The sequence below is a fragment of the Narcine bancroftii genome, chromosome 7 (genome assembly GCF_036971445.1).
Source record: "Narcine bancroftii isolate sNarBan1 chromosome 7, sNarBan1.hap1, whole genome shotgun sequence".
Classification (NCBI taxonomy): domain Eukaryota; kingdom Metazoa; phylum Chordata; class Chondrichthyes; order Torpediniformes; family Narcinidae; genus Narcine; species Narcine bancroftii.
Window position 1 is genome coordinate 15505322 of NC_091475.1, and position 27826 is coordinate 15533147.

At 41.6% G+C, this 27826-nt stretch overlaps 1 protein-coding gene across 9 annotated transcripts in view; it reads right to left on the reverse strand.

Moving 5' to 3' along the window:
* The window catches only part of LOC138738542 (MORC family CW-type zinc finger protein 3-like), a 76181-nt gene extending 50788 nt beyond the window's left edge, over positions 1–25393 (reverse strand). For 6 of the 9 annotated variants that reach the window (XM_069888963.1, XM_069888959.1, XM_069888961.1 and 3 more), the window contains exons 1-7: positions 25270–25393; positions 24302–24374; positions 8934–9066; positions 7725–7940; positions 6491–6634; positions 4152–4305; positions 3751–3879 (exon numbers count right to left, since the gene is read on the reverse strand). In XM_069888963.1, the coding sequence (XP_069745064.1) occupies positions 3751–3879; positions 4152–4305; positions 6491–6634; positions 7725–7940; positions 8934–9066; positions 24302–24374; positions 25270–25314 (894 nt within the window). In that variant the 5' untranslated portion in view covers positions 25315–25393. Of the gene's footprint in view, positions 1–3750; positions 3880–4151; positions 4306–4466; positions 4591–6490; positions 6635–7724; positions 7941–8933; positions 9067–12208; positions 12280–12569; positions 12722–24301; positions 24375–25269 lie in introns of those variants that run through there. The other 3 variants (XM_069888964.1, XM_069888962.1, XM_069888965.1) reach the window with 3 other exon arrangements.
* Positions 25394–27826: the final 2433 nt, after the last annotated feature.

Here is a 27826-nt window from a genome sequence, read left to right on the forward strand (position 1 = left end):
GCATTTGGTACTTTCTCTGTATAACCTTTAGCTATCATGTCAGACATGAAGTTGGTGTAGTCCAAATGAAAGGAAGAATCCATCTTGGATCTTCTCTTTAGGTTCAGTGTACTTTGTTCGGCAACACTTCTATCGTCAGGCACGCATATTTCTCTTTCCTTTAAAGGTAATCCAATGGAATAATGGCCATCAACTATCTAGGCAGATTTTATGAATAACGCGGATTTCTCAAAATTTAAGGAGGAATCCCCATTCAGATGGCAAACGCAGGCAATAAGATACCTAGGTGTGCAAATAAACAAAAATCTAGGCCAATTATATAAACTCAATTACAATCCACTAATGAAAAAATTACAGGACGATTTAGAGCATTGGAAAGAGCTACCACTAACACTGATAGGAAGGATAAACTGTATTAAAATGAACATTTTTCCAAGGATACTATACTTATTTCAGGCATTGCCAATACAACTGACAGAAAAATTCTTCAAAGAGTTAAAGAAAATAATAAGGAGATTTTTATGGAGAGGGGGGAAACCGAGGATAGCACTAGATAAATTAACAGAATGGTATAAACAAGGAGGCTTACAATTGCCAAACTTCAAAAATTATTATAGAGCCGCACAATTAAGGTACCTATCAGATTTTTATCAAACAAGGGAAAAACCAGACTGGACGAGACTAGAATTAGATAAAATAGGGGAAAAGATACCTGAACACATATTATATAAATGGGACGAAAAATTGGTACAACATAGAACTTCTCCAGTATTACACCATCTCCTCAATATATGGAAGAAGATTCATGTAGAAAGAAATAAAATAAATTACCAAATACCAAAACTAATATTGACGCAAAATAAGCTACTCCCTTTTACAATAGACAACCTTGCCTTTAGAAAATGGGGAAAAAAAGGGATCAAAAGAATAGAAAATTGTTTTTCAGGAAGTAGATTCTTATCCTTTGAACAAATGAGAGATAAGTACAATATAACTGGAGATACAGCGCTGGCATATTACCAACTGAGATCCTACTTGAAAGATAAATTAGGAAGCAACTTGAGTTTACCAGAGGGAAGTAACCTTGAATATGTGATTACAGATACAATGTTAATCAAAAGATTTATAAAAAATATGTATATTAAACTGCAAGAAAAGGAAAATGAGGAAACAAATGGTAAAACTAAACAAAAATGGGAACAAGATTTAAATATAAAGATAAAAAAGGAAACATGGGAGAAGTTATGCTCTGGAACGATGAGAAATACAATAAATACGAGGCTGCGTATGATACAATATAATTGGTTACACAGACTATACATTACACCGCAAAAGTTAAATAAATGGGACCCAACAGTATCTGATAGATGTTTTCGATGTAAAAAAGAAAGGGGAACAACAATTCATGCAATCTGGACATGTGAGAGAGTAGAAAAATTTTGGGATGATCTCAATCAGATATTAAATAAAATAACAGAAAACAATATACCAAAGAATCCAGAGATCTTTCTCCTAAGTAACATAAAAAATAAAGAATTTGGAATTGACTTGGAAGATGCACAAAAAAGATTTGTCAAGATAGCCCTAGCCGTAGCAAAAAAATGTATTATGTCAACCTGGAAATTGGAAGATAATTTGAAAATACAACAATGGTATATAGAAATGAATAAATGTATTCCATTAGAAAAAATAACATATAGTTTAAGAAATAATATTGAAATATTCGAACAAGTATGGGAGCCTTACATTAAATACAATAGCGAAAACCTACCGGGAACAAACATTACCTAAGTTGATGGAAGGAGAAGAAAAGAAAAGAATGGACTCAGTAGAATTTCTGGTGTATTTTTGTTGAATGACAACATTGTCTAACTGAATTAATGCAACCTAGATTGTATACCTAAAAGGGATGAGAGGGGGGGGGGGGTGGGGGGGTGGCTTGGGAGGAGGGAGGGGGCAGGGAGAAAAAGTCACTGTAAATGTGTGGAAAAGAAAAAGTGTATATCATGGCTACTGTGATTTATGGTGTGAAAAATAAAAAAGTTAAAAAAAAAACTATCTAGGCAGATTTTGAGACTAAATCCAAGAACTGTTTGTCTTCTCTTAAGGTTCTTGGTCATCACTGAGGCACTCAGGAAAGTCAGTCATGAACTGCTGTGCCCACAGCTCATCTAGTTTCACGACTGATATCCTGTTGACACTTGTCGCTGGCTGCTCCTGAGCATTAAACGTCCAACCAAGTATGGTTTTGACAGCATAAAATCTGTCTCCCACACTCTTTATTACATCTAGTGGTTCCAGAGCCTTTGATACATCTAAGCCAATCAGCAACTCTATCTCAGAGCCAATTTCAGGTAGATGAACATCCCTCAGATGAGACCGATTGATATCATCTTAATGTGGGATGTTTCCTTTGTGCTAAACTGCTTCATATTGTCCTCAGCACACTTCCTAAAGGAAAAGTTAACACAGCTTGGGGATGAAGTTGCTCCATATAAATCTGAGTGTATATGCCTGGGAGATCACAAAAACCGCTACTATCCAGTCCAGCCTGAAACAATGCTGGTTTCAACAACCTTCGCTTGGCCCACGGTTCTCAATACTTGACTTTCCCTGAAGATCAAGCTTATTCATAAGCCCCACTGTGTGGCAAAAAGATGGAGTGCTACTTGGGTCAAGAAATGCACAAGTATACACTGTTGCATTCCCCTTCTTGGCCTTGACTTGTACAGGGACTATTGAGAGTTTGCAGTTATCTTCACCAGCCCCAGTAAGACCATTTGTCTGAACAGAGGCTATAGCACTATTTTCAGCTGCTTCTTTTATTTCTGCTTGCTCCTTTTCCATTTCCTTCTTTCTTTGGTGGATCTGAGATGTTTTAGGATGCAGCTGAGATTTTTCCTGATGTGTCATTTAAACAGACAGCCAAAACATTTTCTTTTAGGAAAGCAATTTTCTCACTATGTGCCCTCGTTTCCAACTGTGAACACATCTCCAAAGCATGTCCACCTCAACAGAACAAACAGCTCTTCACAGCAACCAAACTCTCCTTTTCCTTCGTTCCTTTATCATTTTCCTCATCTGCACTGTGTCACAATGGTGGCAAAAGACATGTTCTTTTATTCTTGAATTAGGCTGTGACTTGGTCCTCCTGACATCAACTCCAAATACTGGGAAAAAATACAGCAAGTAATTATGATCAAGATGCACTACCATGGAGACTGTGCAGGTATAGAGGGGGGGATGCAGAGGATGTAAGGCTGATATCACCTCAAACCGTGCATCTTGGCGCCTCACAGTTCGGCGGGCAGCAACCTCCTTTGAAGAAGACCGCAGAGCCCACCTCACTGACAAAAGGCAAAGGAGGAAAAACCCAACACCCAACCCACCAATTTTCCCCTGCAACCGTGTCTGCCTGTCCCGCATCGGACTTGTCAGCCACAAACGAGCCTGCAGCTGACGTGGACTTTTACCCCCTCCATAAATCTTCGTCCGCGAAGCCAAGCCAAAGAAGAAGAAAAGGAGATATGGCAAGGGATTCAAGTGCAGCATTCAAAGGGAAATTGAATCATTACATGGAAAAAAAATGGACAACTGTCACAAAAGGTTTGAGGAGTAGGATTAACAAAGTGGTGGTTCCATCACGCCAGTCCAGTCTCTGAGCTAATGGTCTCATTCAATGATGTAAACTGTGATTTTACAAATAGATGTTACATTAAATTATTTAAAAGATCATTCCAAAAAGGATACAAAAAATAATGGTTTGTACGTGTCATGTTCAATTTGAGCAAGATTTTTAGAAATAAGCTGAGTTTTCACTTTCCTTCCCCGTAGAATTATTTGCATGCGTGGCTTCAGGTATAATATACTGCAATACGCCTGATGACAAAATGAACAATGAATGAACACAATTTGACCCATCTCAGATGTATGCATTAAGAAGATTCTAACATCTTTATAAATAGATCAATGAAGTCAGTGAATTTCAATTTTAATTTCAAATTCTTGCACAAAATAAACCAACAAGTGGAAAATGCTACTCTAAAATCTTTCTCATGCATAAGCTGATTTACAATGTGTTTTTAAAATTAGTACAGGATGTGAATGCTGTTGGCAGGTCATTTGCAAATGTGCTAGAAAAATGAACTTACCCGTAAGGAGTAATCACTTTCAGATGCATACTGATCCACCCGATCCTGTCTTTTGTATTTTTTTTTCTCTGTGCCTTCATTCAAGATGTCGTCAGGGATTCTGATGTCATACTTATCAGATTCAAAGTCAAACTCTGGCTTTCCATCCTTGGTTCTAAAAATAAAATATCACCATTAAACCTTGAATTCACAAACTTCAGCTCAAGTTTTTTTAAATAAAACTCATCTGAAATAAAAGCAGAAAATACTAAAAATATTCGGTAGATCAGGCAACATCTATGGAGAAAAACAGAATTAATGTTTTAAGTCGATTACCTCTGAAAGATTAACTTTTTTTTTTCCCCTCCATTAATGCTACGTGACTTGCCTTGGTCATTTATATTTATTTCAGAATTCCAGTCAGATTTTGTTCTCCCATTCATACAAAGAACAGCTACAGCTTTTACAAAGAAAAAAATGTAAGTATTGAAATTACACGGATTTTGATAAATGAATAAAAGCATCACAAAATAAATCCCGAAGGGTTCATTTTCAGAAAGTGGTGGGACTTGGTAAAAAGTTTGATCCAAAACATTTTTGAATAAGAGATTAGAGTCCAATGAGTTAGTTCCTTGACAGCCAATACCCCTGAAATGAGCCAAACATTTTCCTTCACAATGTTGCAAAATTTGTGGGTCTTGGCTGCATTAGAATCATTAAAGTGCTCCTTTTTCTGAGCCCTTTCCTGTTACAACAGTGTGATGATTATTTAAACACTGGCATGAGTGATGATGGAAATTTCAAAACAAGGCTGAGATGGATATCCTCTCAGTGCCTCTGGTTGAACATGGCTCCAAGTACTTTTGCTTGTCTTTGGTACTATTGCTGGGGCCAAGCTTCTTAGATGAAGGGGAAATTCATGAAGTCTCCTCTCTCATTAGCTACTGAATTGTCCACCTTCATTCACGATTAGTTGAGACAGACCCTCAGGGAATTAATCTGATCAATTTGTTGTCAAATTTCTTAACTCTTCAAAAAGATGTTTACATTGGTAGGAAAGACCAGAAATGGAGGATATAGCCCCAAGATTCAGGGTAGTTGATTTAGATGAGGAGGAACTGTTTTCCCCAGAGAGTGGTGAATCTGTTGAATTCATCGCCCATTAAAGCAGTAAATATATTTAAGACAAGGTGAGTAGATTTCTATATTGGAAGAGAATTAAGGGATATGAGGAAAAGGTAAGTAGGTGGAGATGAGCCTATCATCAGATCAGCCATGATCACACTGAATGGCAGAGCAGACTTGACTGGTGAGATGGCCCACTCTTGCTCTTTATGGCACTTCATTTTCATTTATCCCTGGTAATGCTCCCAGAATACCACTGTGAACTCCTCACTGAACCAGTATCGATTCCTTGCTAGATGATAATGATTGAGTGGGGAAAGTGTCAGTCCACAAAGTGAGACTGAAGCAATCTAGAAGGAATGCATGATGGTCACTTCTACCAATGTCATCAAGGGCAGATGCACCTGACGTAGGTAGACTGACAAGTATATTTACTTTGCATCACCCATTAATTGATGCAGTCTCAATCTGGCAGCTACATACTGCAGAACTTTCCCTTCACTGCTCCTGTTGGTTCTGCCTCAGCCACTCTTGGTAATGAAGTGTCCCTCCCAAGTACATGCCTTAAATACTTACAGTGATTCTTCCCAGCATTGATGAAAATAGAGGAGCACTGATTCATTATCTCAGGGAGTAACAATCAGGAAATTAATTTCTTAAGCTAATACCATGAAACTTGATAGTGTGGAATTAAAACAGAAGATTCCCAAGGCTAAATATCAAAATACCACCACCTGTTACCTTGATGAAGAGCTCAAGCCTGAAATATCGGTTATGTATTTTTATCTTTGCTATATAAAGGACACTGTCTGACCTGCTGAGTTTCTCCAGCATTGTTTTTACTTCAACCACGGTGTCTGCAGGCTTTAGTGTCTTACTTCTATCACCTCTGTTATGTCTGTTCAGCCAGTGGGAATACCTTGGGATTGTATCAGATTCCTCCATCACATTGTCTGAATGATTCAGCATGTTGTTTGACTGTTCTGGGGGATAGCTCATCTAATTTATACATCAATCAGACTTTAAAAGGTTGGATGGGTGGGGAATAACTTTGCTTTATCTAAATTTGGTGCTGAGATCAATGGCAAATGATCTGCCAAATTTTATTCCGCCCAATTTAAACACATCGTTCATGTTTCAATTGAGAGGCTGACTATGAGAAGTACCCTACCCACTCATTGCTCTCACCTCTTTGCAGTAAAAATATACAAACCATGCAATAGTTTCTTTCTTACTCTCTTGTGTTCCAAATGATAATCCTTGTTCCTTTTCTTCCAGGAATAGCTTCCAGTTCTTTGAGGAGCTCATTTTCAGAGTTGAACAGGGAATAGGACAAGATTGCTTGCAAGCTTAAGTTCATATTTTCAGTTAAAAGTTTTTGTGAGAATTATGTTAAGAAATAAAACATTCAAATATACAGCAAAAAACCATGTCACATTTCCCCAGGGAGATGTGTTCTGGGACTCTTGCTCCTAGTGGTGTTCATAAATAACCTGGAGAAAGTAGAAGGATGGCTCAGTAAGTTTGCAGATGACCAAGGTTGAAGGTGTTGTGGATAGTGTAGAATGTTGTCCTTGGTTCAAAAGGATAAAGACAGGATGCAGATTTGGGCAGAGGCGTGGGCAGAGAGAATTCAATCTGGATGAGTGTAAAGTGATGCATTTTGGAAGGTCAAATTTGAAGGCAGAGCAGATAATTAATGGCAGGATTCTTAACAGAGGGACATTGGGGTCCAAATCCATAGATCTCTTGTCTTTGCTGTGCAGGCTTATAGCGTAGATAAGAAAACTTATGGTATGATGGCCTTCATTTGTTTTGGGATTGAGCTCAAGATTGATGAGGTCGTGTTGGCGCTCAATAAAACTCTGGTTAGACCACACTTGATTTATTGTATTCAGTTCTAAGTCACCTCATTACAGGAAGGATGTGGAGGCTTTGGAGAGGGTGCAGAGATTTGCCAGAATGTTGCCTGGATTGGAGAATATGTCTTTTGAGGCAAGGTTAATGGAGCGATTACTATTCTCTTTGGAGTGAAGCAGGATGAGAGGCGACTTAAAAGTGGTCTGCAAGATTATGAGAGGCATAGATAGGGTAGACAGCAGAAACTTATTCCCAGGGCAACAGAAGCAAATATGAGAGGACATCTGTTTAAGGTGAGGAGAGGCAAGTATAATGGAGATGCGTGTGTCCGTGTGTGCACGCGCATATATGCGGAGTTTTTTTTGTAAAAGAGAGTAGTGGAATGCATTGCCAAGAGTGGTGGTGAAGGCTGTTACAATGGAGACAGTCAAAAGATTCTTAGACAGGCACATGGATGCTAGTAAAATAAAGGTTTTATGGGTGCGAGGTAGGGAAGATTTAGATTGTTGAGTAGGTTTATAAAGTTCGACACAACATCATGGTCCAAAGGGCCTGTACTGTGATGTAATGTTCAATATCTATTCCATTGCTCAAGTTAACAAAAGGATATTATTCTGGTTGTACGAAATAATCGGTACAAGCACATTTTCTGCTTTCACTGCTTGAAGATAAGTCTGAGACAAGAAGCCGACACTACTCGTCTCTCCTTGCTTTGTGAAAACTATTGCATCTTTCCCCAGCCGCATCGATCCTGATTTGAAACCATTGCCATAAAGCCCAACTGGAGCATGTCCATTTAATATAGTTTTATCACTGAATCCAAAGCTAAAAAGAGAAAATAAAAATCATTCATTCAAATAAAAACATTTAAAAGGTTCATGGGGATCACTTTTATACTTTAAACAACACTTGCATAATCCCAAATACAACAGAAAAAGCAAAGTATTGTAGTGGATGCTTATCACATTAAACAAAAATTGGTACATTGTTGATGGCAGAAAATAGTTGGACACAGTAGAAGAGCCAAAGGGCCTGTTTTATGTGCTGTAATGTGCTAGGCAAGGAAGATATCAAGTTGAAGTTTATTGTCACGCATACCAAGGTACACAGGGAAAGGTCATTTTGTGAGCAGTCCAGGGAATGTACCCATGCTGAATTCATTTCTAGCCTGAGGGGGACCTGATAGTTGTAGATAAAATTATGAGATGCAAGGATAGATTAGTTATATAAAAAAAAAATCCCCATGGCCGATACATCAAAAGGCACATTTAAAGTGAAGAGCAAGTAGTCTAGGAGGAAACTGATGGGGGAAATCTTGCATCCAGAAATTTAAGTCTGGAATGCATTGCCTAAGAAAGTGGAAAAGGCAGGTATTCTCACAAAATTTCAGGAAACATCCAGAGAAGCAATTGAATTGCAAGGGATCGTAGGCCACATAAGCCAAGTTCTAGTTAATGTGATTTACATACAGTATAGTTACTTGATACCCTGCAGACAAGAGGCCTGTTTCTGGAATGCCTGACCACGAAAGAATTCACTGTAATCTTAAATATGAAGTAGAACATTGCTGTAATACATAAATTACACAAGCCTTTTTAGAAGTCAGACCCAGAGGTCTGACACAAATTTTTTTTCGACTCAATAGCAGAAAGAAATAATTCTGAGATGTTTGAGCAATTCATGAATTCTGCATCTGCAATATTTTCCTTTTGATTTGATGTGAACCTGAACCAACAGTTAATCAATCCCAAGTTCTAATTCTCAAAATTTAAAGATGCTTCATTCAAATGTTCCATTTATAACTAACAGATAACTTACCTCAACATTTTGTACAATTTGTCTTTGTTCATCCCCTGGCCATTGTCAGTGAATATCAAGCAAATACGTTCTTTAATTGTAGCCTTCTCAATCCACAACTGTCTTGCATTTACATCAGGGTCATATGCATTATCTAGAAAAGCAAAACAAAGAAATGTATTTACATAAATTCAGTTCTAATGTTACTTTTATGGAAAGTTCTAATTTATTCAAGAAACCATTCATTTTGCTCTAAGCTTTAGAACGATTTTATTAACAACCTTTCACTTGAAGTGAAAAAAAAACCTACTCATTCATGAGAATGTGTAATTGAACCAATATGAGGATTTTTTTTAATGTTCATGAAGAAAAAAGTAACTTTAAACAGATAATCTAGGAATATTAAACAGATGTCAACTTTGAAATTACTCCTACACCAGGTCCTTAACTAATTCTGAATTCTATGTTGTGAAGAGATGCTGATTCTATCTCACCTCCAACACCTTTAATCAAAGTTATCTCCCCTGTGTCAGTCCTTTGATCAAGAGTTAAAACACTTTCCAACAGCAGTCCCAGTATCTCTAAGAATTTTAACTGGAACCTGTGATTCTCCCTTCTTTACTGAAACCAAGCCCTCTGACACAAAAGGTTTGAAAACATCCATGACATCCTTACTAGGTTTTGAACATCTGCTCTCCTTAAATTCAACTGTGTGAATACATGCTTCTGATAAGATCTCCTTTTCAATACTAGATAATTTGTAATAACATGACCAGGTTTCTTACAAAAATGACTTACAAATCCAGAAATTCCGTCCTTTCCCACCTTACCTTCATCTTTTCTCATAACATTCTCCCAGACTTAATTTCAGGCTTACTAATCTGTTCCACATTAACTCTCTGAAAAGGCTCACAATTCTGAAATGTATTTTTGTGAATTAGGGCAAATTCGTCCACTAATCTAGAAATTTGCCGCCACGTCCCCATGTCTCTCCCATCCAGGTATAATTTAATCTCATTTGGAACACACATTTTAATTTCCTCAATTAACATCAATTCTCTCAATCTGTCAAAATCATTATTTATTCCTTTTGAGGCTCATCAACGGTCAAAATATACAGATGTTTTCAGAGCAAAATCCATGCAAGATTGATACCATGTTTTCACCAAACTCCTAAATTTTTATCTATATGCTTCTGGAACCAACTCATAAGCTTTCAATATTGCATAATTTGCAACTTGCTCTGTAGTCAAACTAGAGGATGCAATTTGTGCTTTTCCCTTCAATACACTCTGGAGGCCATTCTTCTTTTGGCCATCTTGAGCTCTCAGCAACCTCTTCAAAATTCTGAAAATATGTATCGATATCTCCCTCACCAAAAGGAGGAACTAGATTTACTTCTCTACTAGCCAAAAACCTCTCCCCAGGATTACAGCCTCAATTGTCTTACTTCCCTCCATCTCAATTTTTAACTTCTCTATTGAAACCGTCTGTCCCTTTCAATCTTTTCCAAGTCATACTTTCTTTGTATTTCATCATCCTCGCTGTTTTTCCGCTACCGCTCTCATATATCCTATTTTTCAGCCACTTCTGTTTGTTTTTCAGTTTAGCCTCTCTCATATTGTTATCTCTGCAACTCAAAATTTCATTTCTCTCTTTGTTCTTCCACCCTCAGTTTCTCCAACTCCAGTTTTTCCTCTGGAAAATTTTCTAAGTCTTTCTCAACAAATTTTCCCTTGCCTATATATTTTACTACAATCTTCTGTATTTGTATTTTCCTCATCCAATGATTGGCTTCAATCAGATTTAGCCTTAGAAATAACAATCAGTTACTCTTTTCTCTTGCTCTGCAGTGACGATTGTGACAAAAATTTATCAACATCCATTGCTGCTGTTTTTCCACACACAAGCTTTAAATTACCTTGAAAAAAAACAATTAACTAATAAATCACAAAGACTCCAATTTTCAATCCGAAAGGAAGAGTCCCCATAAAATGTTACGAGCCCAGAGGACCCTAAAACCCAGCAGCAATAGATATTCACCAAGACAAATGGTTACTGAAACAAAAGTTGCTTTTAATTATCTTTAAACATGAAAACAGAATCACACTTTAACTTATCACTATAACCCCTCAACTCCCTTCTAATTCTAAGAGCGCTTGTATGTAATGTGTGTGTGTGTACAAGTTCAGAAAAGCTCTTTGGTTCACAGTCCAATCTCACTTCTCATTCCTCCAAGTTCACTGGTTGCAGGAAATTCTTATACTGTGCACAGAATTTTGAGAGAGAGAGAGAGAGAGAGATTTGTTGTTCCAGGACATCAACAACTAATTCCTTTTGAATCAGCCACTCCAGTGTCTTGCTGATGAAACTTGCCCCCTTCAAGGTTCTCCAGATAATAACCTCTTTCTTTCAGGTCACCACAGAGTTCTCCTATTCCAACTGAAACATTAGACAGTCAGTCCTCTCCTCATGCATGAACCACAAGGGCTTTGATGAGGCTGAATTAAGAACTCACAACCCGTCTTCCAAATGGTTTTCCACAAGCTTGCCTGTTCCAGTCCCATCCCCAGCTACTTTTGCTGACTGCAACACTGTAGAAGTGATGTGTGTGTGTATGTCTCTCTGAAAGTCTGTTTGACTCTCTCACTGCTTGCAAAACCACATGACCCTCTTCCAGACAGAAAGTGGCTCCAACAAGCTCTTTCAACCGTTGCCTTTTTGTAAGCAACAATCCATTAGTGAAGTCTCTTGGGCACTCTCCAAAGCTCTTGCAAAGGCTGTGGGGCCGATATGTCTAGCATTAGCAGAGCTTCAGTATTTCAAATAAGATCTGTTTTAAAGTGTTTGTATCTAACAAACCTTTCCGAATTTATCTCCTAAAAGCTTATCTATATACTCTGTCAAAGTCACAAGATAAACACATGCCTTCAATTTGCTGCTAACAATTTTTTTTTTTAATTTAGAGACAGCATGGTAACAGGCCCTTTCGGCCCATGAATCAGTATCACCTAATTACACCCAATTAACCTTCACCCCAGTACATTTTTAAACTGTGGGAGGAAATTGGAGCCCCTGGGGAAAACCCTCGCAGACACAGGCGAATGTACAAACTCCTTACAGACAGCGCAAGTTATGAAACCCGGTCCTGAATTCTGACGCTGTAAAGGTGTTGAGCTAACCACTACGCTACTGCCATGCTACCCACTCTGTGGAAGAATAAGTTCAACAAATATGCTTAACAAAGGGTTAATTAATTGGGTGAGAATATAGGTGAGAGTGTGACTGCCTTTTACCTGCCCTTTGCTGTAGTGAGACAGTAACTAACACCAAGGACACACTGTTTTTGCCAGCTTGTCTGCACACACTGCAATAGAACATAATGTTTTAACACAGGAATCCCCAACTGTGTAAAACCCATACGAAACTTGTAGGATCCCATGCAGACCCCTGCCTAAGGTGAATAAAAATGGGATGGATACTCTGTATGCTTTGAGTGAGGCTCAATGTAGAGAACGAGTGACTGAACTCTTTTTTTGTATCCCTCACTCCTGCAAGCATTATCAAAGCAGACTGTTGTCTGCTTAATGGGTTGTACTGTTTGTTTTATTATGGTGTGGGCTGACTTTCACATTGGCATAGTTGCCAGGATCTCACCGTAACACAAATCACTTTGGACCGAGTAAGAGGCCATCAGCATTTGGGATCCTGGAGGGAGGATAAAGAAGCGCCTTCAGATCCATTGTATCTGCCTCCCACCCCGGTTTACGGGAACATTGTGGTCCCTCGTCCAAGGTTGACCTGGTTCCCTGCCGTTTCCAGAAAAGAACCAGATAAGACAAGGCAGCAAAGCATACAGGTCAGAGGAATATATGGTATCAGGTTTAAGGTTATCTGACTGCAGTGGCTATACATATAAACGAATACAGGATTGCCCAATTAGATCAGATGGCCAGAGAGGCCCAGGTTAAAAAGTTAATTTGTAAGGCAGGAAGGAGATAAAATATGGATAAGACTGATGGAGGTGTCATGTACAACAAATGTGAAGCTGAACCAGTACCACCAGAAGATGTGGGTCAGCATTTCTGGGAAGAAGTGAATCGGCCCGGTGTGCCCACAAACAGATCACACATGCCATTCCCAAGACACAAGCACATCTGAGCCGTTATGAACTCTCTCTCTTAGCGAATCTGACCTTCCACAACTACACTACTATTAGCCATGCAGCCTTTTTAACAGTGCCACCAGATGAACTTGAAGAACCAGATCATGATTATTTATCGTGTTTTAGTTTCTGGGCAATTTAACATTATTTTGTGGCATTGTAAATGATTCTGGGACTTCTTCTGTAAAACTTGGCCACATAGAATGCCAATGGTTAAGGGACTGTAGCTGTATAAGTAACTATTGTTATGGACCTTGACTATTTGTTGTTTGACTGAGGACCAGACTGAATTTACTGCTGGGGAGTTGACAGCTGTAGTAGCACTAAGCTACCACTAGGGGACATTGACAGCTGTCAAAGGACAGGGGAACCACACACTAGAGGTCCATGAGCGAGCCTGCAGCTGCTAACCTCCAATAGGGCAAGCTGGAGGCAGCACTAGGCAGTTTAAAAAGCCCAGTGCACTCGTTGTGAGGAATGCGAGTTGGTGAAGTGTGCGCGATATACCAGTGCCTCTCCTGTCCCCTTCCAAGGAAGGGGACGTCTGCCAGAGGGGCACTTGCAAACTCTAAAGTAAGCTTTGGAGGTCATTGTGGATAAAGGTAGCCCCATTCGAGCCCCTAGGCAGTCTTGTGTTCCCCTGACAGACTTGATGTGACTGACATGGGGAGGTTTTGATTTTTTTTTTGGTTTTGGGAATGTTGGTAATTTTTGGGGCATTTCAGCCTGGACTGTAATGGTCTGGGTAACCCCCCCCCACATACACTGTATAATAGTCTTGTGGATATAGAGTTGCCATTAAGGCTGGTGTTCAGGTGTTTATTCTAATGTTAGTTTGGTTAATAAATTTTGTGTTAAACTTAACTCATGTGTGCCTCCTCATTGCTGCTGGAGAGCGCAAGACTATGAGTTTCATTTTTTCTAAGTAGTATCTATAAGTTTCATTTCTACAGAAGGCATTCAGTTCTTGCATTTTAAATGAGATATCTTTTGTGGAATATTAATCTCTGTTTGTAAAGTGTCCCTATACTAATTCCTAAACTAAATCCTCACAATCTATACCGTTTAAATACATATTTTATCATAATTTTATTAACCCAATCCACTACAGTAGCAAGTGGAAATAGATCTGATCTGAATTGGATGAAATTGAAAATAACACAAATTTGTTCTCCCAATCCAACCACAAAAATTAATTGACATTTCAGCAATTCAGGACATATTCTGGCTGGTTGAATCACAAGGCCATTTCATGTTGAGCCTCTGCCTTGAGACCAGCTACAGAACGGATAGAAAAATGGGAACTTACCTTTCAGACAGCAGCCCTAAAAGGCAGCTCCAGTGTCCCATTCATATCCAGAGGTGCCTCGTTACACCTCCGGATTCGACAGAGATGGGGCGACGGGTGCTGTAGAGCCACCCTGTATTGGGAAGGGTTGTGGCTGTCATATGACAGCACTGCCCCCTACTTAGTCGGAGGACACACCAGCTGCCAATCAAGGTTTGGTTCCACCCTATCCATTAGTGCACATTTTGCTGTTGGGTATACATAAATTACCTGGACCGCACTCTCCAGCCTGCCTGTTCTTGGCCTTGGGCCATTGGCTATTTTAATTAGATTAACCCGTCCTGCCACCAGTCAATGATGTGGGCTTGTCCCTCCAGCACTATAAAGGTGCCATGTGTTCTTTGTTCTCTCTCTTTGCCAGCTTGGTACCACCCTGCTTCACTCCAGGCCTAGAAATGCGGAAGGGTGCAGGAGAAACTGTTGGTAAAATGGTAAGTTGGAAGCATTTAATTGGTGTCCCTTGTAGCATAGAGTCGTGCCTGCACTGAGTCGAGAGGTGGTGGGCATCCTAGTGATTTTCCCTGATCAACTTATGTACCAGCTCATTGTGTGTTGATGATCTGCATCAGTTGCCTTCTGTAAATAAAATCCTTCCCTACATCAAAACTGTGTTCAGAATCCTTGCCTTTGAGACCGACAAAACCTGTTTCCTCACTCACAACACACCCGTCATCAATAACCAGCAGAGCAATGGCTGTCTTCCCTCCCCATAATCCCCCACGCAGTTGAAACCACTCTATGGCTCCCAGAACAGCTACAGCTGATGGCTCCCGCTGCCCCACCGGTCCCCGCTGACAGCTCCCACTGCCCCAACAATCCCCAATGACAGATCCGATGCCCTGACGTCTCCCTGCTACCCCTGACTTGGAGTGTTAGGGGTGAATGGGGAGATGGGTCGTGGACTGACGACATCATCAGCCTGCCCCTAAACAGCCGCTTAGCATGGCTGTACATACAGATTGATTGGCAGAAGTTTATGCAGTGGAAATTATCCCTCTTAGAGAGCAGTTGGAATATGTGGCTCAGAGACTGCCTCTGCACGTTCGAAAAAGTAGTTGATTATACATTTTGGCGGAGTTTCTCTGCCTTTACATCTCAACTTTTGGGCTATCTGAAATGGCCTACTGTCTTGTACAAAGGTGTCAAGACAAACAGAGGTGCACAATCGCGCACGTCAAATACAATACCGACGGGAGTGGAACTCCACAGCTTGAACAACTGAGAAAGACCTGACAGCAGGGCTCCCAGTGGGAAGATATAGAAAATAACGGGAACTGGAGGGAGGAGAATGAAAAAAGGAAATCAGAGACACAGCAGATGACTAGCCCAGTGGAAGAGGACCAACATCAAGACACCATTAAAAAAAATACTCAGCAAACTGAGATAAACAGCCCAACAAGAAAGTCAGAAGAGACACAGATACAAGGAAGAGATGTAGAGGACACAGCTCCTGGAGCAGACACAGGGGAAGAGAAGGGAGAACATCAAGCTCTGCACAGAGAAAGAGAAGATAAAGGGAATGAACTGTACATAGATAGAAATTTTTTTGAAGAATATATGGAAGCAGTAAAAGAATGGCAGACACGAGAATTTAATGAAATAAAAATAAGAATAAAAGGTACAGAAGAAAAAGTGAGTAGATTAGAGATGAAATAGGGAAGAGTAGACAAGGTGGAAGAACGAGAAACAGTCGTAGATATGGAAGTGGACGACTAAAAAGGAAATTGGAAGAATCTGATAAAAAAGTTAAAGAAACACAGGAGTTGTTAGCTCAGAAGATGGATATAATGGAAAACTATAGAAGGCGAAACAATATAAAGATAGTGGGCCTTAAGGAAGATGAAGAAGGCAAAGGTATGAAAGAATTTATAAAAGAATGTATCCCCAGGGTCCTAAAAATGCCAGAAATACAGGAAGGAATGGAAATAGAAAAGGCACACAGAACATTAGCCCCAAAACCAGTCACAACAAAAACCAAGATCCGTTTTAGTAAAATTCCTGAGATACATTTTAAATTTGGCCCTTTTTTTAAATTGGCTGGGTTAAAGCTTTATGTACAAACCCGACTGCTAGGGTGGTAATTCCTGAGATACATGACAAGAGAAAATGTATTGGAGAAGGCAATGAATAAAATGAGAGAAGACAAAAATGGAATACAAAGGTCAATAAAAACAAAATTTCTACCCAGACATAAGTTTTGAGCTCTTGAAGAAGAGGAAGGAGTTTAATGCAGCAAAATCGATCCTATGGAAGAAAGGCTATAAATTTATGTTAAAATGTCAAGCGGTACTTAAAATAGTTATCCCGGGGCAGCAAAGCAGACTGTTCTCGGATCCGGAGAAACCACGAGAATTTGCAGAACGCCTGCAAAACAGACAGAGAGATGAAGAGATATAACAAGAACAAGAATGACGACAAACTTCATATAAAGAAGAAAAATAATGTACAAGTAAGAACTAAGAAGGGGAAGAAAGGAAGTAAGGGGAGAATTAAGAGGGTGAGCTTTGTTATATGTGAAGATAAAAGTCTTTTCTGGGGGGGGGGCTGGGTGGGAGAGAATAACAGTCACTGCGAAATCAGTTGACCCTTGCGAGCGGGTTCGCAATCCAAATGGAGAGGGGAGTTGTGGTTGCCCGGAAAGGGACAAGGGACAACTCAGAGAGGGGGGGGGGGGGGGAGCAGACATTGGGGTTAAAGGAATTTTAGATGTGGGAATAGTGGAAATATTTTATGTTTTAGAAGTGATGTCTTACAGTGCGTTCAAAAAAAGAAAACTGAGAATGGATAAGGAGGAAAGGTGGTGATGAGGAAGCGGAAATGAGAGGTAAACAAAGTATGAGATGGCCATGTTGAACTATATGACTATGAATATTAACGGAATACATAACCAAATCAAAAGGAAGAGGCTGTTAAATTTACAGAAGAAAAAATTGATATAGCATTCGTGCAGGAAACACATCTAACGGAAGTGGAACACAAGAAATTAAGGATAGACTGGGTAGGGCACGTAACGGCAGCATCAAAGCCAAAGGTGTAGCTATAATTAATCAATAAAAATGTACCAATCAAAATAGAAGAGGAAATAATAGATCCAGCAGGAAGGTATGTAATGATAAAGTGTCAGATATATTCAGAATTTTGGAATTTGCTCAATGTATTTGCACCTAAAGAAGAGGATCAAAAATTTATGCAAGATATCTTTTTGAAGATAGCAGATACGCAGGGGAATATACTGATAGGAGGGGACTTTAACCTTAATTTGGACTCAAAGATGGATAAATGGAAAAAAGACTAGCAGAAAGAACAAAGTAACCAAATTTATGGTTAAATCGATGCAGGAAATGCAACTTTTGGATATATGAAGAGACAACACCCAAAGGAGAAGGAATATTCATATTATTCGGGTAAACATAATACATACTCAAAGGATAGACCTGTTCCTGTTGTCAGCCCACATCCAAGGGAGAGTTAGGAAGACAGAATATAAAGCTAGATTGTTATCGGATCACTCACCCCTGTTATTAGCAATAGAGCTGGAGGATATCCCACCGAGAACGTATAGATGGAGATTAAACTCCATGCTACTTAAAAGACAGGATTTTAGAGAATTCGTTGAGCAACAAATTAAAATGTACTTTGAAATAAATACGAAATCAGTGAAAGATAAATTTATACTATGGGATGCAATGAAAGCATTCATCAGAGGGCAGATAATAAGTTATGTAACTAAGATGAAGAACTACAATCGGGAAATAGAACAGCTGGAAAGGGAAATAGCAAGTACAGAAAGAGAATTAGCAATAAGGGAAGATACAACAAAAATTGGTGGACAAAAAAATAAAATATGAAACACTACAAACCTACAAGGTGGAAAAGACATAATGAAGACAAAACAGAAGTATTATGAGCTAGGAGAAAAAACGCACAAGCTTGGCAGCTTAAGACAGAACAAACAAAAAGAACGGAAAAAGGACAAACAAATTACATATAACCCAACGGAGATCAAAGAAAACTTCAAGGAATTCTACGAGCAACTATATCGAACTGAGAACGAAGGGAAAGAAGACAAAATAGATGAGTTTCTAGCTAAAATTGAACTACCGAAATTGCAAGAAGAAGAGCAAAATAAATTAATAATCATTTGAAATAGAGGAAATACAGAATATATTAAAAAAACTACTGAACAATAAAACGCCCGGAGAGGATGGACTCCCAATAGAATTCTATAAAACATTTAAAGACTTATTAATTCCTCCTCTCCTGGATGTAATGAATCAGATTGAAGAAACACAAAACATGCCAGATTCATGAAAAACAGCAATAATTACAGTAATACCAAAGATGGGGAAAGATCCACTAACACCAGCATCGTATAGACCAATATCTCTACTTAACTCAGACTATAAGATAATAGCTAAACTATTAGCAAACAGATTGGCTGACTGTGTACCAAAAATAGTAAAACTAGATCAAACTGGATTTATTAAGAAAAGACGAACAACATCTAAGTTCATTAACTTAATCCATGCAGTACAAGGAAATAAGACATCAACAGTGGCTGTTGCTTTAGATGCAGAGAAAGCCTTTGACAGGGTAGAATGGAATTATTTATTCAAAGTACTACAGAGATTCAACCTACCAGAGAAATACATTAATTGGATTAAAGCATTATATAAGGGACCATTGGCGAAGGTGACAGTAAATGGATATATATCAAACCAATTTAAATTAAGAAGATCAACTAGGGAGGGCGTGGCAAGATGGCGTAGGGAACAGACGTGCCTTCCAGACCTCCCCTGACTCTGATTTATTGTTTTGTCTTTAAGTGCCCATTAAAGTTCTTTTAAAAGTTTATAAATAATAAGAGGTGTTGGATTAGTGCCTAATGGTTTATATGCAAAAAAAGGTAAAAGAAAATATCAACAGACTGTTAAAAAACTACATTTTCCGAAATTGTCTGAGCCTACTTGTTTACAAGAAGCCAGGTCTTAACGTAGAATGGATCCAGAGGAGGACGTGCAGAGTTCGGCATTGAAGCTTCGTTTTAAGCCAGTGAGGCTCTCTGAAGGTCGCACTCAACAGCTTTCAGAACAAGGGGCTGGACGGGTGCCAGTGTTTCGCACGGTGGCCACTGCAGGTGTTGTTGCTGAGGCTTTGACAGTTGAATCAGCTGGGGAGCCACCAGCTGGAGAGTTAAAGAGCTGTCATTCGACTGCTATAGTGGTGGCGCTGCAAAATGCATCTTCAATTACAACGGTTTTTCCAGACATCGATTCAGTGAAGATGATTAAAGAGATTTGGCTTAAAGATAACCCTGATCCTCAGTCTCCTGGCATTGCTGGGGGGACTTTGAGAGGGATTATACGAAGTCAAACTGCTAGAAAAGATACTAAATTAAGGGAAGGGACAGAAGATCCTGTGGTCTCTAAGGAACAGCAAGACCCCATTATGCCTGAATCTACTTCTGTTGAAATGTCTATTAAGGATCTTGAAGATAAGATATATTCTGTATCGAGTCACTTAGCTAATTTTGTGAACCTGTTTATTTCCAAGATTAATGCGATGGCAGAAGTCATTAATGGAGCTTTTAAGCTTGAAACCATTGAAAGATTTGAAATGTGTGATCAAGGTTTAGTCGATGCACAGGATCAACTGCAAGATGAAAATAGAATAATTGAAACATTGCAGATCCAAAATAAAAATTTAGCAAAAAAGGTTGATTATTTGGAGAATCAATCTAGACGGAACAACGTGAAAATTGAAGGCATAGAAGGACCAGATCCAAGAAAATTTTTTACTGAATGGATTCCACGAGTGTTAGGACAGGATAAATTCCCTGAAGGTTTAATACTGGAACGTGCTTATAGAGTTTTAAGAAGAAAATCTTTTTCAGGACAGAATCCAAGATCTGTTTTGATCCGTTGTTTAAACTATTGTGACAGAGAGACAATTTTACGTACGGCTATTAGAAATGCCCAGCAAAATAGATCTCCTTTGATGGTTCAGAATAATCCTGTTTTCTTCTATCAAGATTTGAGTCAAGAAATTATGTTTCAACGACGCGAATTTAATTCTGTGAAAGAACGGTTGTGGGAAAAAAAGACATAAGGGAACATTCAGGTATTCTGCAGTACTGAAGATTTTTTAGGATGGAAATTAGCCAAAGTTCTTTGACAATCCTAAAGAGGTTATGGACTTTGCTCAGTCTCTACCAATCATGCAGTTTCAGGAACGATGTAGTCCTTCAAGGTCTCCAAAGAGAGTAGAGATGTAAGGTGGGATCCAGTTTTTTTAAAAGAAATGGAAGCAATGGTGACCGAAGTGGTAACGTTGATTTAAAAAAATAAATCTTTTATCTTTTTTTTGAGAAGAGTTTAAATAATGATGATAGTTTAATGAAATGGGAGTTGGGAGAGGGAACTGGGTGGGCACTAGGTTCCAGAAGTCATCAGCTACCTGTGAGTTATCTCACACCCAATATTTTGGGGGAGTTACCGCTTTGGGCGGTTTAAACAGGAGGAGGTAGTTGTGACCTCCGACCTGTTTTTTTTTTCTTTTTAATTTTTGGGTTAAGAAGTGAAGGTTTTTTTTATTATTATTATTTTTTAAATAAATAATTTTTTTTTAACTCTTTTTGTTTTCTGATTGTAATTGAGAGGGAATTAGGAGGTTTTTTTTCTCTTTTTTTAGGGGGGGTTTTTTTTCTCTTTTTTTCTTTCTTTTTTAAGAGGATGATGTCACAGAAGATAATAAGTCAAAAATTGAGGATGTTGAATTAGATGAAGAGAAAGATGAGGGGAAAGGTGATAAGTACAAATACATTGAGGGAGAAGAGTTTAATAAAATTAAGTTAATTTCGATAGAGAATTTTGAAGATGTTATAAATGAAGAATATGGAGAATTTTATAAGAGTTTGAACTTTTTTTTTCTTTTTTTTATATAAGGGGAGGGGAAGGGAATAAAAAGTTTATCTGATTGTTTTTCTAAGGGATGTTTTTGTTCTCTCGATGAATTATAAAGGAAACTTGGTATTAATGGAAATTCTGTATTTATGTATTATTAATTATGATTTTTTTGAATAACAGATATTTGGTTGATATATGATTTTAATATTTGAACTTGGTTTTAAAGTGGATTTCATTTGTTAAATGCATGTATTATGTTTGATTTAAATATATGTTTAAGGGTATTATTTTACTATTGATTTTTTTTGTTGTTAAGTTTTATCCTTTTTTTGTAAATGGGGTTTTTTATTTTATTTACAATATTGTTAATTAATTCTTCACTCTTTATTTTGGGGGGAGGGTTGGACTAATTTTAAATTAGATGATTAATGTTGTGTTATAATTATTGGGGGGGTTAATTTGTGTAGTTTAATGATGTAGTATTCTAATTTTTATTATCTTATTTTTTATTATTTCTTTAAATGTAATTTTTATTTTATTCATGTCATAAAATTTTAAATAAAGTTTAAAAAAAAGATCAACTAGGCAGGGATGTCCACTATCTCCCTCTCTGTTTGCGTTAGCTATAAAACCACTGGCAGAACTGATAAGAACAGAAAATAAATTAAGGAGGATAAAAATAAAAGAGAAGGAATATAAAATCAGTCTATTTGCAGATGACATCATAGTATACTTAACAGAACCAGAAATATCAATAAAAGAATTACATAAGAAATTGAAGGAATATGGAGAAGTATCGGGGTACAAGATCAACGCAAATAAAAGTGAAGCGATGCCGATGAATAATGTGGATTTCACAAAGTTTAAGAAAGAATCACTATTTAGATGGCAAACACAAGCAATTCGATATCTAGGTATGCAACTAGATCATAATCTAGGCCATATATATACAAACTAAATTATCAGCCATTAATGAAGAAATTACAAGACAACTTAGAACATTGGAAAGATTTACCACTAACACTGATAGGAAGGGTAAATTGATTAAAATGAATATATTCCCAAAGATACAATACCTATTCCAATCGTTACCAATTCATCTAACAGAGAAATTCTTCAGGGAGCTAAAGAAAATAATAAGGAAATTCTTATGGAAAGGGGGGGAAACCGAGGATAGCGCTAGTAAAAGAATGGTACAAAGAGGCTTACAGCTACCAAACTTTAAAGAATTATTATAGAGAGGCACAATTAAGATATCTATCAGATTTTTATTAAAAAAGGGAAAAACCAGATTGGACCAGATTAGAGCTAGAACCGGCTGAACCCGGTTGCTATGAATATATCCAGGATACCTGAACAGGGTGAAAATAGAGTCTAGGGCCTTCATAATGGACGAGGCAGATGTGTCTGGTCACGGGATGGCAAATGGGAAGCAGAAGTACTTATCGGTGACTGAAAGAAAGTAGTTGTTCAAGTTCGTGGCGAGAAGAGGTCCCTTAAAATCGACATTGAGCCATTGGAAGGGGCTGGATAATTTAATCAGGTGGGCTTTTGCATGGTGAGGACCTGGCATGACCTGGTCATTTCCCTGATGCCTTCTATTGAATGGGGCAAGTTGAATGACTTGACAAAATGAGCCATGTGGGTGAACCGTGGATGGCAGAGCTCATTGTATATGGTCCGCTGTTGACCGGTGTGTGCAGAGGCACAGCATCAACTGGACAAGGCATCTGGAGGGTCATTAAGGGCTCCTGGCTGGTAGGCAATGTCAGAATTGTAGGTGGAGAGTTCGATCCTCCACCTAGCAATTTTGTCATTCTTGATTTTGTCCCTCTTGGCATTGCTGAACATGAATGCGACAGAGTGCAGGTCTGTGAGGAGCACAAATCTTCTACCAGCCAGGTAGTGCCTCCAGTACCTTACAGCTTCTACAATGGCCTGAGCCTCCTTTTCCACAGACAGGTTCCAGAGCTTGTGGCCTTGAAGCATCAATGAGAAAAAGGCAACCAACGTGCCCGCCTGATTGAGAGTAGCAGCCAGGGCTATGTCCGAAGCATCACTTTCCACTTGGAAAGTGACATTTTCATCCTCCCCACCCCCGATCAGGGCCTCAGGGTTGTCGTTCTCGAGACTGGCCTGTTCCAGTGATTAGGCCAGTTCGAAATGGTTCGTGAGGTCCTTCCTTCCTGACTTGAGCAGTCACTGCCTCACGTACATCGAGTGGAACCCTGCAACTAGAGTGTCCTAGATCTGTTCACCTTCTCGGACGTGGCCCAAACCAGCCTCATGCCTGCACTTCTTAGCCAGCGTCCGCAGATCCAGCAGGTATTTGCCAATCGACTCTCTGGACCGTTGGCAGCGCAAGACGAGCTGGTGCCTCGCTAGGACCTCGTTCGGGGCCTTCATGTTGCGGGTTTTCAGCGTCTCATCGGCGGCTTTGTACATCAAACAATCTCCGATGACTGTGTACCCCTTCATCCCTACCCTCAAGATGAGCTTGTCTGTACAGAAGACATCCCTGATCACGTTCAGATAGGCCTGGAAGCAGTCTAACCAATATGTGAACTCCTCAGTCACAATGGAGGACAGGGGGGTCTATTAACAACATACTGGGCTTAAGCAACGCCTCCATCCTTGTTTGTAAGCTAATAAAATAGTAGCATAGATGAAAGCTCACGCTTGAATGGAGGGAGAACTAATGCTTTTAATTAGCTTACAACACAGGTAGGGTTCATGAACAAGCTTAAGAGGGGTTCAGGATTTAGGTGGGAAACCAGGGGTCCCCCAGGGGGAGGGGACAGGAGGCAGGACCAGTGGTCAGTACAGGCACTTCTAGTGAATTCCAGTTCACTACAGGGGGGAAGAGGGGGAGAGAGGGGGGGGGAGGAAGATGTAAATCAGTCTCTTGAGTCCCCCACCCCCCGTGTAACAAACATGCCCCCCCCCCCACCCCGGTGGTGCCGGTACTCACCGATCAGCTCTGCCACGGCACTGAAAGGCCAGGTGTGGCTAGTGGAGTTGGTGTGGAGAAACCTGGGGTTCAGCTGCGGGGATGAAAGAGGAGCCGGTTACGAAAGCCGGGACGGTGCGGGGGTCGCGGCCGGGTCGGTGCGGGGGTCGCGGCCGGGTCGGTGCGGGGGTCGCGGCCGGGTCGGTGCGGGGGTCGCGGCCGGGTCGGTGCGGGGGTCGCGGCCGGGTCGGTGCGGGGGTCGCGGCCGGGTCGGTGCGGGGGTCGCGGCCGGGTCGGTGCGGGGGTCGCGGCCGGGTCGGTGCGGGGGTCGCGGCCGGGTCGGTGCGGGGGTCGCGGCCGGGTCGGTGCGGGGGTCGCGGCCGGGTCGGTGCGGGGGTCGCGGCCGGGTCGGTGCGGGGGTCGCGGCCGGGTCGGTGCGGGGGTCGCGGCCGGGTCGGTGCGGGGGTCGCGGCCGGGTCGGTGCGGGGGTCGCGGCCGGGTCGGTGCGGGGGTCGCGGCCGGGTCGGTGCGGGGGTCGCGGCCGGGTCGGTGCGGGGGTCGCGGCCGGGACGGTGCGGGGGTCGCGGCCGGGACGGTGCGGGGGTCGCGGCCGGGACGGTGCGGGGGTCGCGGCCGGGTCGGTGCGGGGGTCGCGGCCGGGACGGTGCGGGGGTCGCGGCCGGGACGGTGCGGGGGTCGCGGCCGGGACGGTGCGGGGGTCGCGGCCGGGTCGGTGCGGGGGTCGCGGCCGGGTCGGTGCGGGGGTCGCGGCCGGGTCGGTGCGGGGGTCGCGGCCGGGTCGGTGCGGGGGTCGCGGCCGGGTCGGTGCGGGGGTCGCGGCCGGGTCGGTGCGGGGGTCGCGGCCGGGTCGGTGCGGGGGTCGCGGCCGGGTCGGTGCGGGGGTCGCGGCCGGGACGGTGCGGGGGTCGCGGCCGGGACGGTGCGGGGGTCGCGGCCGGGACGGTGCGGGGGTCGCGGCCGGGACTCACCGCGCTCACTGGGATCTCCTCTCTCTGCGCCTCGGCCGCAGCCATCGTCCGCTCTGCTCCCCCCCGGGGCCCAGTGGGAGAAAGTCTCGCTGTGGCCTGTCGCTTCCGACGTCTTCTCAGCACCAGCGCCGATAGGACACACCCCCCTCTTACGTCACTTCCGCCCTCCGCCCTTCCCGGTCGGGCTGCAAGAGCCCAGCAGGTGGGTACCCCGTTAGTCCACTTGCTCACTTCGAGGATGGATGAGGATCAGGGATCCTCAGGATTCAGGGATGTGAGAAGTAGCTGAAGGCGGGGTTTGTGCAGAATGTTCTGGGACGTGTCAGTAATAACTGCCCTGAGGAAGCGATTGCCTGCTCGGTCTTGGGGTGGTCCCTGTCTGGCTCAGGAGACTGCAAAAGGAACAAATCTGGCTCCAGGAATTGCTCAAGAAGTCGGACTTGCTCACAAGGTTGCAAAAGAATGGGAACATGGGACAAAGACCATCCCAAATAATGGGGGGAATAAACAAGGGGGGTGGGAGAAGGAAATAAAGGCAGACCCTGGGACAGGGGAGGAGCAGCTTTTGGAAGGTTGAAATAAGACCAATTAAGTCCAAGGAGGACTGGTTGTTGAGTATGACTGAGTGTACCTTGCAAGAACGTTAAATGACAAGTGTTCTATCGCTTCACTTATTGACTCGAGTGACACTGCTGGAGATGCACATGAGGACTTCAGGGAGAGGACAAAAAGGATTCAAGACCATGCTGGAGATGCACATGAGGACTTCAGGGAGAGGACAAAAAGGATTCAAGACCATGCTGGAGATGCACATGAGGACTTCAGGGAGAGGACAAAAAGGATTCAAGACCATGCTGGAGATGCACATGGGCACTTCAGGGAGAGACAAAAAGGATTCAAGACCATGCTGGAGATGCACATGATGACTTCAGGGAGAGGACAAAAACGATTCAAGACCATGCTGGAGATGCACATGGGCACTTCAGGGACAGGACAAAAAGGATTCAAGACCATGCTGGAGATGCACATGGGCACTTCAGGGACAGGACAAAAAGGATTCAAGACCATGCTGGAGATGCACATGAGGACTTCAGGGACAGGACAAAAAGGATGCAAGACCATGCTGGAGATGCACATGGGCACTTCAGGGACAGGACAAAAAGGATGCAAGACCATGCTGGAGATGCACATGAGGACTTCAGGGAGAGGACAAAAAGGATTCAAGACCATGCTGGAGATGCACATGAGGACTTCAGGGACAGGACAAAAAGGATTCAAGACCATGCTGGAGATGCACATGGGCACTTCTGGGACAGGACAAAAAGGATTCAAGACCATGCTGGAGATGCACATGAGGACTTCAGGGAGAGGACAAAAAGGATTCAAGACCATGCTGGAGATGCACATGGGCACTTCAGGGACAGGACAAAAAGGATTCAAGACCATGCTGGAGATGCACATGGGCACTTCAGGGACAGGACAAAAAGGATTCAAGACCATGCTGGAGATGCACATGAGGACTTCAGGGAGAGGACAAAAAGGATTCAAGACCATGCTGGAGATGCACATGGGCACTTCAGGGACAGGACAAAAAGGATTCAAGACCATGCTGGAGATGCACATGAAGACGTCAGGGAGAGGACAAAAAGGATTCAAGACCATGCTGGAGATGCACATGAGGACTTCAGGGAGAGGACAAACAGGATTCAAGACCATGCTGGAGATGCACATGGGCACTTCAGGGAGAGACAAAAAGGATTCAAGACCATGCTGGAGATGCACATGGGCACTTCAGGGACAGGACAAAAAGGATTCAAGACCATGCTGGAGATGCACATGGGCACTTCAGGGACAGGACAAAAAGGATTCAAGACCATGCTGGAGATGCACATGGGCACTTCAGGGACAGGACAAAAAGGATTCAAGACCATGCTGGAGATGCACATGGGCACTTCAGGGACAGGACAAAAAGGATTCAAGACCATGCTGGAGATGCACATGGGCACTTCAGGGACAGGACAAAAAGGATTCAAGACCATGCTGGAGATGCACATGGGCACTTCAGGGACAGGACAAAAAGGATTCAAGACCATGCTGGAGATGCACATGGGCACTTCAGGGACAGGACAAAAAGGATTCAAGACCATGCTGGAGATGCACATGGGCACTTCAGGGACAGGACAAAAAGGATTCAAGACCATGCTGGAGATGCACATGGGCACTTCAGGGAGAGACAAAAAGGATTCAAGACCATGCTGGAGATGCACATGAGGACTTCAGGGACAGGACAAAAAGGATGCAAGACCATGCTGGAGATGCACATGGGCACTTCAGGGACAGGACAAAAAGGATTCAAGACCATGCTGGAGATGCACATGGGCACTTCAGGGACAGGACAAAAAGGGTTCAAGACCATAACAATATGGACTGATTTTCCTCATCCTAATGTCTGTGCTGTGATCGATCAAGTACCAGGTTGATTCTCACTTTTGTTTAAAAAAAAAACGATAACGCAGCACAAGAACATTTTTTTTAAATGTAACATTTTCACTGACTC